General features: G+C 43.1%; 1 protein-coding gene across 11 annotated transcripts in view; it reads left to right on the top strand.

Annotated features, from left to right (window-relative positions):
• Nucleotides 1–12,349, top strand: part of KMT2C (lysine methyltransferase 2C) — a 274,521-nt gene that overhangs the window by 196,423 nt on the left and 65,749 nt on the right. For all 11 annotated transcript variants that reach the window (XM_044246888.1, XM_044246885.1, XM_044246890.1 and 8 more), the window contains 7 exons: nucleotides 2,269–2,450; nucleotides 2,699–2,863; nucleotides 4,273–4,382; nucleotides 4,888–4,953; nucleotides 5,928–6,140; nucleotides 8,695–8,823; nucleotides 10,557–10,676. In XM_044246888.1, the coding sequence (XP_044102823.1) occupies nucleotides 2,269–2,450; nucleotides 2,699–2,863; nucleotides 4,273–4,382; nucleotides 4,888–4,953; nucleotides 5,928–6,140; nucleotides 8,695–8,823; nucleotides 10,557–10,676 (985 nt within the window). The remainder of the gene's footprint in view (nucleotides 1–2,268; nucleotides 2,451–2,698; nucleotides 2,864–4,272; nucleotides 4,383–4,887; nucleotides 4,954–5,927; nucleotides 6,141–8,694; nucleotides 8,824–10,556; nucleotides 10,677–12,349) is intronic.

The following is a 12,349-nucleotide window of genomic DNA, read 5'->3' as shown; positions in this document are numbered from 1 at the left end:
GGCCACAGGGTAGGTGTCTGTGAAGTAGGAAAACCACGAGAGCTAGGCTCTGTCCCCCACTCTGTCTTCATCTGACCGTTCCTCCGAGCCGGAGATGGTCAGTCGTGTCCCTCAGGCCAAATCTTTATAAACGAAATTTTATTGAAACCCAGCCGTATTCTTTTGTTGACGTAAGTCTTCTGTGGGCTTCACGCTGTCGTGGCACAGTTGTGTCGTTCACAGACCACGGGCCCCACGAAGTTCAGAGTATTTACTCTCTGGCACTTTCTAAAAGAAGTTTGCCGGTGACCACGGTAAGCCACCCTGCTCCTCCTGTCCTAATCTCTGTCCTCCGTTTCGGTAAATAATACGTAATTTGATAATCTGTGAGTAATTTAAAAGCATCAGTAGGCGAATCAGACTAATAAATCTACATACTTACGAATCAAACAGCTTTCAGAGCCTTACGATGATGGGCCGCCCGCTGTCCTGCTCGGCCTCCGCGCCTCCGGCCTGTAGCCCAGGCGGCCCTCCCGACCCTTGCAGGGTCTTCTAGCTTCAGCCTTGAAGCTCTGAGTAACATGCTGTTGCTTCTGCTGTTTCTTTGTTTGATTTTGTTGACTTTTTGCTATGAATAAATAAATGCCAATTGAGGTCTTAAAATAGACCTCTCCTCCCAATATAGTTCTACACACGGAGTCAGCGGACAGCGTTGGTTATGACTCAGTACGTGTTCACGGGAGACCCAGGTGGTTTACTGTGGCTTTGTCTCGGAATTTCTAATAGCAAAAATAATACAGTGATTCATGAATCTTCACTCGTTGTTGTTTGTTGATACGTACTGTAGAAACACGATTCTGTCCAATTATTTTGGCAAAAGTAACTTTTCCTGGAAGAAGTCCCGCCCACTCCTGCCACTCCCACTTTTTTCTCCTCGTCTGTGCTGCTGCTCCCCGGGCTGCTGTTCATTCCTCCGCTCCCCTGGGCTGCGGTCCTTTGTTGGGGTCACTGTTTCCCACATGGCGCGCCTTCCTGGTTTTTGTCCTGGCCCTTGTTTTGTTCCGCACATCTTTGACTTCATTCAAAGAGGTATTTGGGAAATGAAGTTTGAGTCCTTATATTCCTAAAAGGTATTCTCCTTCCACACTTAATTGTTTGTTTGCTTGGTTAAGATTTGTACCTTGAAAAGTATATTCCTGTAGAACTGAAAACGCTTACTCTGTTTTAGTGTTCATAGTTGGAAAGTTTGATGCCATTTTGATAGTTGTTTTTTACTTATTTAGCTCTTTTACCTTCCTCTGAGATAGCTTTTAGACTTTCTTACTCTCCATGATCTGAATTTTTATTCTGTATTTTGTTTGCTCTTTCAGTAACATACCTACTTGGTGGTCCTGTCTTACAGATTCTGTTTTTTTGAGAGTTTTCATTTGGATCCAAGTTCATAATTGTACATGGAGTGGCTGCTTTGAGGAGTGTGTCAGAAGTATAGAGATTCTTGGGGCCCTGGGGTGGCTCAGTCATTAAGCATCTGCCTTCGCTCAGAAGGCCCTCCCAGGGTTCTGGGATCAAACCCCACATTGGGCTCCCTGCTCGGCAGGAAGCCTGCTTCTCCCTCTCCCATTCCCGCTGCTTGTGTTCCCTCTCTCCCTGTGTCTCTTTCAGATAAATAAATAAAATCTTAAAGAAAAAAAGTACAGAGATTCTCAAACTTTCCTGCTAACTTAGACCTTGTGACAGAGGAGACTAAACAGAGTGGTGATGAGCATCGGAAGTCCCACCGTCATGGCCTGAAAGCCTCCAAGATCATGAAATGTCCTTGGGAATTTATGATTTACTCTAAATTTTTTAGATTTTTAAATACTGACTTTAATATATAGATCCTTGTGCAATGTATACAAGTTTTAGAAGTATGAATTCATGAACATCACAGGTGGAAACTAGGCCAATACATTTTCGAAACTTGTATTAACAGGACAGGGGAAGTATACTTGATTTCTTCAAAATCTAGTCGCCGCCTCTGTTAGTGGACATAAAGTCCGAGGACGAGGCGGTTAGGCATTCGAGTATGTTCTGCTTTCTGTTACTCTGTCCCATCGGGGCGCTTGTGAAAGTACATGTTCTCACACCTGGGTTGGGCCACTGCTGGTGCTCAGTACGTGTTACTTGATTGGCTCTTCCCTGCTTCCTGAGACATCCGCGCTGCATCCTCATGTGTATGACGTATGTGACCATGCAAAATGAGGAATCGGTTAGTGTGTCAATCACTTGCATCGGTGGTTTCTTTTACAGATCACTAAAGTCGTTCTTAGCAAAGGTTGGAGGTGCCTGGAGTGCACCGTGTGTGAGGCCTGTGGGAAGGCGAGTGACCCCGGAAGACTCCTGCTCTGTGATGACTGTGACATAAGCTACCACACTTACTGCCTCGCCCCTCCTCTGCAGACCGTGCCCAAGGGGGGCTGGAAGTGCAAATGGTACTGCAGGACTTGCCTCCCCTCCTTAGCCTCTCACGTGCACAGCGTTCCCAAGTTCTTAAAAATTAGCTGCACCCGCTTCACTGCCTGATAACATGTTGAGTATGGTAGATACCATGCTGCCTCTCAGAAAAATGTTCTGATTTGCTTTCCGTGATTCCCCTAGTCTGTTCTAGTGTGTCTTCTTGATTACAGTAACTGAATAACGTAAATAAAATGAGACCTGTGGGGGGGGTGTTGGGTTTCAGGTGTGTTTGGTGCAGGCACTGCGGAGCGACGTCTGCGGGTCTGCGATGCGAATGGCAGAACAACTACACACAGTGCGCCCCCTGTGCGAGCCTGTCGTGCTGCCCCGTCTGCTGTCGGAACTACCGAGAGGAAGACCTTATTCTGCAGTGCAGACAGTGTGATAGGTATCGTGCTACTTTTTAAATGCCTTTATCGCTTGCAAGTGTTTCTCTTTTAAATAGAGCAAAAGGAAATTGGAAAATAACATTCTCTGTCTTAAATAAAAGAAGCAAGACTTTTTGCTTTCTAGATTTTCTGTTGGCTAGAAACTTAGACAAGTTTCCTGTTTTGTACTTGCTGGTCCAGACAAAGATTTTTAACGAGGCGTTTAAGGGTTTTATGAATTCTTGAAATTAGGTACAGAATTATTGCCTGCATGTATGCATTTTTCTGTGAAGCGTTTTTTTTTTTTTTTTTTTAAGATTTTATTTATTTATTTATCAGAGAGAGAGAGCACACAAGTAGGCAGAGAGGCAGGCAGAGGCGGAGAGAGAAGTAGACTCCCTGCTGAGCAAGGAGCCCAATGTGGGACTTGATCCCAGGATCCTGGGGTCGTGACCCGAGCTGAAGGCAGTGGCTTAACCCACTGAGCCACTCAGGCGTCCCCATGGAGAGTTTTTGAATCTTTTATTAGATTCTACAAATGGTCTCACACATTTTATTTTCCTTAAGCTACTTTTTCTTACAGTTGTGGATACTAACTGTCCAGATGGGGGGTATGAGCTCCCCGCCCTTGGTAGTATGTGAGCAACTTCGAAGTCAGGAGTGTTTTCTTTGGTTTCGGTGATACAATCTTTTTTTTCTTTTTTTTTTTAAATTTTATTTATTTATTTATTTGATAGCCAGAGGTCATACTTAGGCAGAGAGACAGGCAGAGAGAGAGGGAAGCAGGCTCCCTGCTGAGCAGAGAGCCCGATGCGGGGCTCGATTCCAGGACCCTGAGATCATGACCTGAGCTGAAGGCAGAGGCTTTAACCCACTGAGCCACCCAGGCACCCCATCGGTGATATAATCTTGTGCTGTGTTCATAGTCAGCACTATATGCATAGTATTAGCTGTAACGTTATTTTGCCAGGAATACAGGGTTCTCAGGACTCTGCCTAGCGATTCTTTGTTCAAAGGCAAGGTAATTCCTTTTTCCCCGTGAGCATTCAGCCTCAAACACATGAGCTCCGTCTATTCCACAGTGGGTGCCCGCCACACGGAGCCCAGACACGCTAGCCCATTTGCAGACGACTTCGTGCTCTCCCAGAATTCCTTCGTGCTCGCCCTCACGAGCTTCTGCTTCTCTGGTGCACTGTGTGATCTGAGGGCACTTAACCCGCCCTCCATGTGCTTTTGCTTCCTTACCAGTACTTGATCGCTCTCCTTTTCTGTGGCTTATTCTCAGCTCTGAAAGTTTTCGCGGGTCGGGAGCTGTGGTCAGGAGAAGGGGCAACATAGGAGGAACAGCCGAGCCTTAGGGGCTCTCGGTGTGGCAGCTGCCAACTCCTGCTGCAGTTGTGTTTTAATGTGCAAAATACGGTCTTTTTAGATGGATGCACGCAGTTTGTCAAAACTTAAGTACTGAAGAGGAAGTGGAAAATGTAGCCGACATTGGTTTTGACTGTAGCATGTGCAGACCCTATATGCCTACATCAAATGGTAAGAAAATACCGTGAACCGTGGGTCTGTGCTCCTTTAACTCCCTTGCGCTGTGCTGTCCATACCCAGGGAGTGGACTTGCTTCTCTTTTTCGTTTTGTGAAACAGTTATCTGGACAAGTATTTTATGAAAAATAAGTTCTTTTAGTTGTAAATATTTTCCCCAACTTAATATATTAAAACAATTGGCTTCCCTAAAGAAAATAAATTAAGCATGTGTTGTAGATACACGGTGTGATTTTCCCTTCACGACCCGTCATCTCGTAGTTCCTAGGAATACGTAGAAATCCGTGTGCTGCTGCTCACCTGGGCCTCCGTGGGGCGCGTGTCCTCCGCTACTGCTCCCTGGTGTTGTTAAAGACAGTCTTGAACTCTATTTAGTGTTTTAAGTATTTACTTCGGTAAAATGGGTGCAGAAGTAGAATATTTAATTATGTATAAATCCTTCAGTGGTTCAGTTTCTGAAAAATGTTACACAGTTTCTTTTTTTTTCTTTTCCGTTTCAGTGCCTTCCTCAGACTGCTGTGAATCCTCGCTGGTAGCACAGATTGTCACAAAAGTGAAAGAGCTAGGTAAAGCCTCTGGCCCTTTGCTTCACCATCCCTTACAGAGAGCCCGTGCATGCTCGGTCACGGATACAGCCGACCTGCCGCATGTGCCACGAAGCCCGCCTTTGTCGTACGAGTGTTCAGCCTAAGTTCCCTGATGTTGTCAATCGTTTCTGTGACTGACACGTGTCCTGGGTGTCTTACCCAGCTTTCACGCGACACGCTTCCTGCCAGTCTCACCAAAGTAGCAGTGAAATAACCACCCAGAGTAATCGTTGACCCCATACGTGCTTTGGTTTCATTGATGTATCACTGCGCTTAGTGACAAATTTAGCAGAAAGTAAGGCCTGGTTATCGAACAGTGACTTTTTTTTCTTATGAGAATTAATTGAATTTCTTACTATTTTTTTCGTAGTGGATTAACGAGGGTGGTGACTAAGGGGATATTTTTATTAAACCATTGTTCTTTTGTCTAATTCTGTTTGGTATCATTGGATATTTTAAACATTTGGATAGTGGAGAAATTTTAGTGGATTGCAGTTTTGTACATTTAAACATTTGCAGGATTTCTTCTTACTCACCACCTCTCCGCGTCACTGATTACACTGGTACTTGGCTCCCCACGTGGCCTTCAGTAGTATTCTTGTTCCTCTTACATAAATTGATTCTTACCTGTTAGTTTGAAAAGATCGTCTGGGAAAGGCTCATAGTCACGTAGCAGAGGCATTACTTTCAACGTCAGTGCTTTCTTTCTAAATCCTTATGCTGTTAGATGAGGAGAAAATGCCAGGTAGACCTTGTAACCTTTCTGCTTATGATCCCAGGAATTCGACCACTCTTTCTTAGTTTCAGTTGAGCACAGTGAATTATTTGTGCATTTCACGGATAATTGCTTTATAGTCACAGTCTCTTGGAGGTATTTTGGAACAGCCCTCAACTTATCAGTGCAAGTTAAAGTGAGACTTTGAATGTATATCCTTGGGATATTGTAATTTTAGATCCACCCAAGACGTACACCCAGGATGGCGTGTGTTTGACTGAATCAGGGATGACTCAGTTACAGAGCCTCACAGTTACAGTTCCCCGAAGAAAACGGTCAAAACCAAAGCTGAAGTTGAAGATTATAAATCAGAACAGTGTGGCCGTCCTTCAGACCCCTCCAGACATCCAGTCAGAACATTCAAGGGATGGAGAAATGGATGATAGTCGAGGTAAGACTGATTTATTTTCCATTCAGTTATGTTCACAAGAAGGAAATAAAATCACTTTTAGAATTCACATGTTTTATCTCAGGGTAAAATCTACTCACTGAGGTAACCCTTGATATGACCTTGACCTTTCTAAGTGAGTTATCTGCTTGGACTTTTCAGATTTTCATCCTTTCACATAGTCTCTAAAACAGACTTATTTACAATATAGAAATCTCCAGGAGCACCGTATCTTTGAAGTATGACCTTAGATAGGTAGTATGTGAGCAGCTTCAAAATCAGGAGTGTACCCCTAGATGGGGAAATTGAGAGGGCCGCATTCTAGTTTGCTGGGTGGCAGCATGAACCTCAGATGCTGCGAGCTTGAGTCCCGTGGCTCAGTTTAAGAGGAACGTGGTCCCTCCATTCCTGCACGGAAAAACCATTATTAATGTTCAAGGGCACATTGATGTTCACAGATGTTCATCATAAACATACCTGTTTATAACTATTTTTTTGATCCCAGGAGACACCAAGGATTTTCTAGCTGAATCCTTGAGATGACAGAATAATTTGAGTAGTATTAAATTCACTATGAGTCACATTTTTGCTTATTTCTGAAGCTCACCACAAGCTTGTGTCTTTTAGGTTGGTTGTTTCATTTCAGCTGACTCAAAACAAAGTAATAAATACATCTGTCCATCCCGTTGTTCAGCAGTATCTGTCAAATCCTCCTCTGTGCTGGGTGTTGGAGGTCATGTCAGTGAACAAAGCAGACGAAATTCCGTGCTCGTGAAACTTACTTTTTAACGTTAGGAGCAAAGATTAATTTCAAAAACAACACATAATAAGTGAGTTGATTACAGTCTGTTTAGCAAGTGTTCCGGGAAAGCTAGCATTGGAGTAAGAGGAATGGGCATGCACGTGGTGGTGGGAGGCAGCAAGGGAGTTGGAAGCGGCAGGTGAGCAGAGGCGTGGGAGGGGGGAGAGGCCACTGCACTGGCTGAGGGAAGAGCGTCCCAGACAGGATGGGGGCCAGGGCACAGGCTCCGGGCAGGCGTGTGCCCAGCTGGCACGTGTGAGGAATGTCAGGAAGACCAGTGTACCCAGCGGTGAACAGAGGTGGCTGCAGGAGGTGCAGAGATCGGGGGTAAGAGGAGAGAGAAAGCATGACTCAGTTGGTCACATGGAACCAACAACAACCAGTGTTGTGCCTTAGGAGTTTCCATTTCCTGTGGATGGACTGGGAGGTGATTGGAGGTTTCTGAGTGCGTAGTGGCTTAGTTTTCCTCCAGTTTTTAAAAGCCCACTTGGCTATAATGTGCCTAGACTACTGGGCCCAGGAGTTGTGGCACGTGAGTCTGTTGGGGGCTGTTGCAGGAGGCAGGCGAGGGATTGTTCTGGTCGACAGTGGGCGTCTTTGACCGGTCAGTCCTCACCTTTCCTCCGCAGTGTTGCGTCTGGGTCTGTGGGGTGGGGAGAAAATCTCCGATGGTTATGGAGAGCTGATGTTCAAATACTATGAAACAGGAAGTCTGATTTTGAAGTTTAGTGATTTGTGGCTTGTGAAGAAATAGTCTGTAACTGCGAGGAATTGATCACATCGCCATCGGCCAGAGGACATGAAGAGTTCGTTTCTGTGGACAGTAGGTGTCTGAACAAGGATTCCATCTTTTTCAAATCTGAGAAATGCTGCATTTCAAACATTTCTTGACAGTACACATTAGTTCTCAAAGTCTGAGATTACAGAATCTTTTAAAAGGTTGGCAAAACAGCATCAAAAAGGCCTGAGAAGGTTTTCCCTTTGACTACTATTCTACACCACACCACCATGGGAAACGATGTTTCCAGATTGAGGCAGTCTGAGGGCACATCCCATAAAAATAACAAGTAACCTCATGCATGATGTTACAGATAAATACATAGTTGATTCCACAGGAGTCTGTAATGGCCAAGTGAACTTGGGGTGCTCCTGAAATACTGTAACAGTGCCGTTTGTTGTTGCTTTTGCTAGCTGTCCACTGTTCAACAAATGTTTCTTCAGGAAAGTAAGTTATAAACAGTTACCTTAGCATATCAGAAACAAATTCTTTGTGCAACGGAAACAGGCTTTTTTTCCTAATAAATAAAAGTGTCATTCTCTCACCTGCCCTCAGTTTTGGATAGCGAGGTTTTGGTAATGAGGTGATAATTACAGTTATAGTTGGACCTCGGGAGAGGGTTCTAGGCTAGAGAGAGACAGCCTTAGGTCCTGAGCCTGAAGATGTCATTGAAGGGAAGGGAATGATTGTTAACTGCAAACTGATTTATAGTTGTCTTTTTGAACTTTCTCTCTGTGTTTCCCCTTCCCTGATGCTGAGATTTCATTTCCTGAAAGCAGTGCATGAAGCATCATGAGTTCTGTGACTGTTTGGGGCCTTTTCCATCTTTTTCTAGACTTGTCCCACCTACTGGGATGCCCAGTTACAGTGGTTCAGTCACCACTTGGCCTTGCATTTCCTATTACACAGGAATTCTGCATTTGATAGATTTTCCCAATATTATCTGTGCATTCCTTTTTTGTTTTTTTCCCCCTCAGAAGGAGAACTTCTGGATTGTGATGGTAAATCAGAATCTAGTCCTGAACGGGAAGCTGTGGATGATGAAGCTAAGGGAGTAGAAGGAACAGAAGGTGTAAAAAAGAGAAAAAGAAAACCGTACAGACCAGGTATAGTCCTAAATGATATATTTTAATATAATCGAACTTAGATAATTTAAGAAAAATATCATATCGAGGGCTTCAATTGTTATTAAATACTCGAGATGAAAGGTAGCTCCTTAGCAGCTCTCCAAACTAAAACTTGACTGTCGAAATTGAAGGACTGAACTACTTCAATATGCTTTTGAGGTAGAAGTTCCGTAGATGGAGTATGTGAATACTTCACAGTAAATCATTATTTTAATGCCTTATCCCAGATATGGTCCATTATATTAAATGCTTTACTACATTGGCTTTTATTTGTACTGGTATTTTTAAAGCCTCTTACTTATTTTTCCCTTGATGTGTACTTCTGAATTCTTCTGGTTTTCAGCATTCGTTCTTAATATTTGTTTTTGAAACTTATTTCAATGCTTGCGTACGAGCCAGTAAATGTACAATTAGAAGGTAATACAACAGGGTTCCTGTGCCTCCTAAAATTTATAGTTTGAGTCGTGTATGACTGATAAAATTCTCTCTTATTTCCTCCCTGCCTCAGAGGTGGAGGAAGAAGCTGTTTTGCTTGTCAAATTTTATTTGCCTTATTAGAAAAAAATTACTGAACTGGTCACAGTGCAGAGTGTGTAAAAGCTTTCTTCAGGCAGTTTATTAACGTCTATTTGCTGGTCAAATGAGACATCAGATGGCATCAGTTCAGTCTTGATCCTTCTGACTGCTTGTATTTTATTGATAAGAGTTTCTAAATACCTTGTGATGTGCCAGGAGACACTTTCTCACTGTGGTTTGAATTCTGCAAGACCTTTAAGGTAACGTTCCAGAAGATGGGCTGCATCTATTAACAAGGACCTAGATACACTTCATCCTAGTCACTGTATGAAAATCATTTCATTTCTTCCTAATTAGGAGGCTTAAAACTACACAAATTTTCCTAGACACTGCAAACTCCTTCTAGGAGCTTACATTTATTGTGGTTTTTTTCTCTCTCTGTTTCCGCCTCCCATGGAGGTCATCCTTGCGACTGAGGGACCCGTTACGTCACAGTGCATTAGATGGCTGTGTCCTGTGACAGAAACTGTTAGTGTTGACTATGTATCAGACACTGTTCTATGTACTTTACGTCTGTCAAGCCATTTAGCCCTTATAATATATGTATGAGGAGGTGAGGTGCTAGCCACTGTCCCTGTCTAACAGGGAGGAAACTGAAGGACTGGAAAATTAAATGACTCACCCAGAGTCCCGTAGTAACAAGAATTACAGTGTGGCTCCAGATTCTGTGCTTTGAACTGTGGCGCTGTGTGTGTGTGTCATGTCCAAGAGCCTTCACCAGACATGTTGCCCCTGAAGTCATACTTGATTTTGTTTGGATTGTTCAGTTTCATGTGTATTCTCCTGCAGCTAATATAGTAATATGAAGGATAATGTATGAGTTACTTAATATTTGTAAACAAGTACGATTTACTGTAATATTTACTTTGACACTGGTGAGAAGAGGAAATGCATGCAATCTTTTTGTGCTGTAGTAATGTATGTTTATATCTGTTCGGTTAGTGGTAAGCTAACCATCAGTAGCTTTGACCTCTTTTAATTTGCTTATTTCTGAATTCTTGTATTACACATAAAAATGATTATTGATTTAAATTAGCCCATATAGTATTTGGGAAATGCCTCCAAGCAATTTAACCCTACTTAGTACAGGGAGAAATCAATTATTTACAAAGTTACCCAATTTTCTTTTTGGATAGGTATTGGTGGATTTATGGTACGGCAAAGGAGTCGAACTGGGCAAGGAAAAACAAAAAGATCTGTCATCAGAAAAGATTCCTCAGGCTCTATTTCTGAGCAGTTACCTAACAGAGATGATGGTATGGTACTGATTTTGTTCGATTTACCCTTTTCTTGCTATCCCTCTTGAAAAGAACCATCCTAAATAATGCTGCAGTCACAACCTTGTTGCTTCTTACTGATCAGGGATGTGAGAGCCTGTCGAGTTCATACCTGTAATACAGAAATTAGGTGTGGTAAGGAAAAGGTTTAAGTCCAGTAGAGTATATTCCTCTGAGATTTTCTTGAAACAACTTTCTGTTTTTCTTGAGTTAAGTACAAACATTGTAGGGACTGGATCACTTAGTCACACTTGTGCTTCCCGGTCATCTCACAAAAGGCCCTTCTTAGCCTGTCTTATCTCCTTGGTATGGAATTGGAGACTTTAGACTATTTTGTTGAAAGTGACAGCCAATCCAACACTTTTTAAGAAAATTGTATAATGTTTTAGAAATATGTTTTCCAGTAACTACTCTGTCATCCTCACATAGATCTTCAGAGAAGGCTAAATCATTGCTTAACCATAGCTTGAGAACTGGTTCTGATGAGCACGTTGGTCAGTCTGTCACAGTCTGTATGCTTTACGCATCTTAAATGCTTTCTGCAGCATGTGAAGGAAGGAGGTGTTTCCAGAACGTGCTCTGATAAGAGTTCTTCCATTATTATGGGGTGCGGTTTTGACCTGTGAATTAATGAAAATTACAAATTGTGTTTTTAAAAGGAAGCTCCAGATGGTTTTAAAGGACTTTCTGACATGATTTACAATGGCTGTAAGAAGCCCAAAGAAGTAGGATACGTTCACTGACACTGGTTTTGTGGTTTGCATCTTTCTGTGTTCTGTTCTCTAATTTTAGTTCTGTTAGGTCAGTATTTTATCCCTTCATATGCAGCATTTGGAGTCATCTGGGGAGTGTTCATGATGTTATGGGTTGTTTCCTTTTCCGAATTGCCTTTTTCCTATTTTAACACCTTCTAGTCACTCCCCCTCGTCTCAGTGCGCTGTTACTTCTGTGTGTCCCAGTGATGCAGGGTAGAAAGGGTTAACACCGGTCTCCTGTGTCTCACTCCCAGCCCTTCTGGAGCCTCATTTCACTGTATTTATTTCACTGTATTTATTGTCTGAGATTCATACATACACATAATATATTTTACAATTTTTTTTTCTTACCCTGAGCTCATATTCTGTAGAACATTCTCTCAACTTTTTTGAGGACCGAATTGAAGGTGGCTTGTTTCAGGGAATATCTGCCTCTGTTACCAGAGGAGCAAGAGCTGCTACTGCCTTACCCGGGACTTCTGTAGCTGAAAGAATTTAGCTTCAATTCTTGTCTTGAAGTTTTGTGGTCCATCTCTGTTATAACTTCAGGTTTCTTACACATTAGGGCTATCCCGAGTTTATGAACTCGCGGGGAAGATTCCCGGTTTTTGCATTTCTGCCCAGCACCAACTTCCATGACAAGACAAGCCGTTTTCTTTGCTATTGGTGGTGGAGACAGGCAGGGGGAGGAGTGGTGTGGGGGGGGAAGGTGGGGGTTGGGGGATGGGTTTCTTGTTGAACCAAGCCTGAGCATCCTTCCGGGTTTCACCATTATAGGAAGCACCTCTGGCTAATCTCTGCCTCAGTGGGGGAGAGTGGGGGAGGATTTAAACTTTGTGTTCCAGTATCCATTCCTCATGAGGCTCTGAAAACGGGAGCTCAGGACCACTGGATTTT

Source organism: Neovison vison, chromosome 4, assembly GCF_020171115.1.
Source record: "Neovison vison isolate M4711 chromosome 4, ASM_NN_V1, whole genome shotgun sequence".
Lineage (NCBI taxonomy): Eukaryota > Metazoa > Chordata > Mammalia > Carnivora > Mustelidae > Neogale > Neogale vison.
This window is presented reverse-complemented; position numbering and strand designations above follow the sequence as displayed.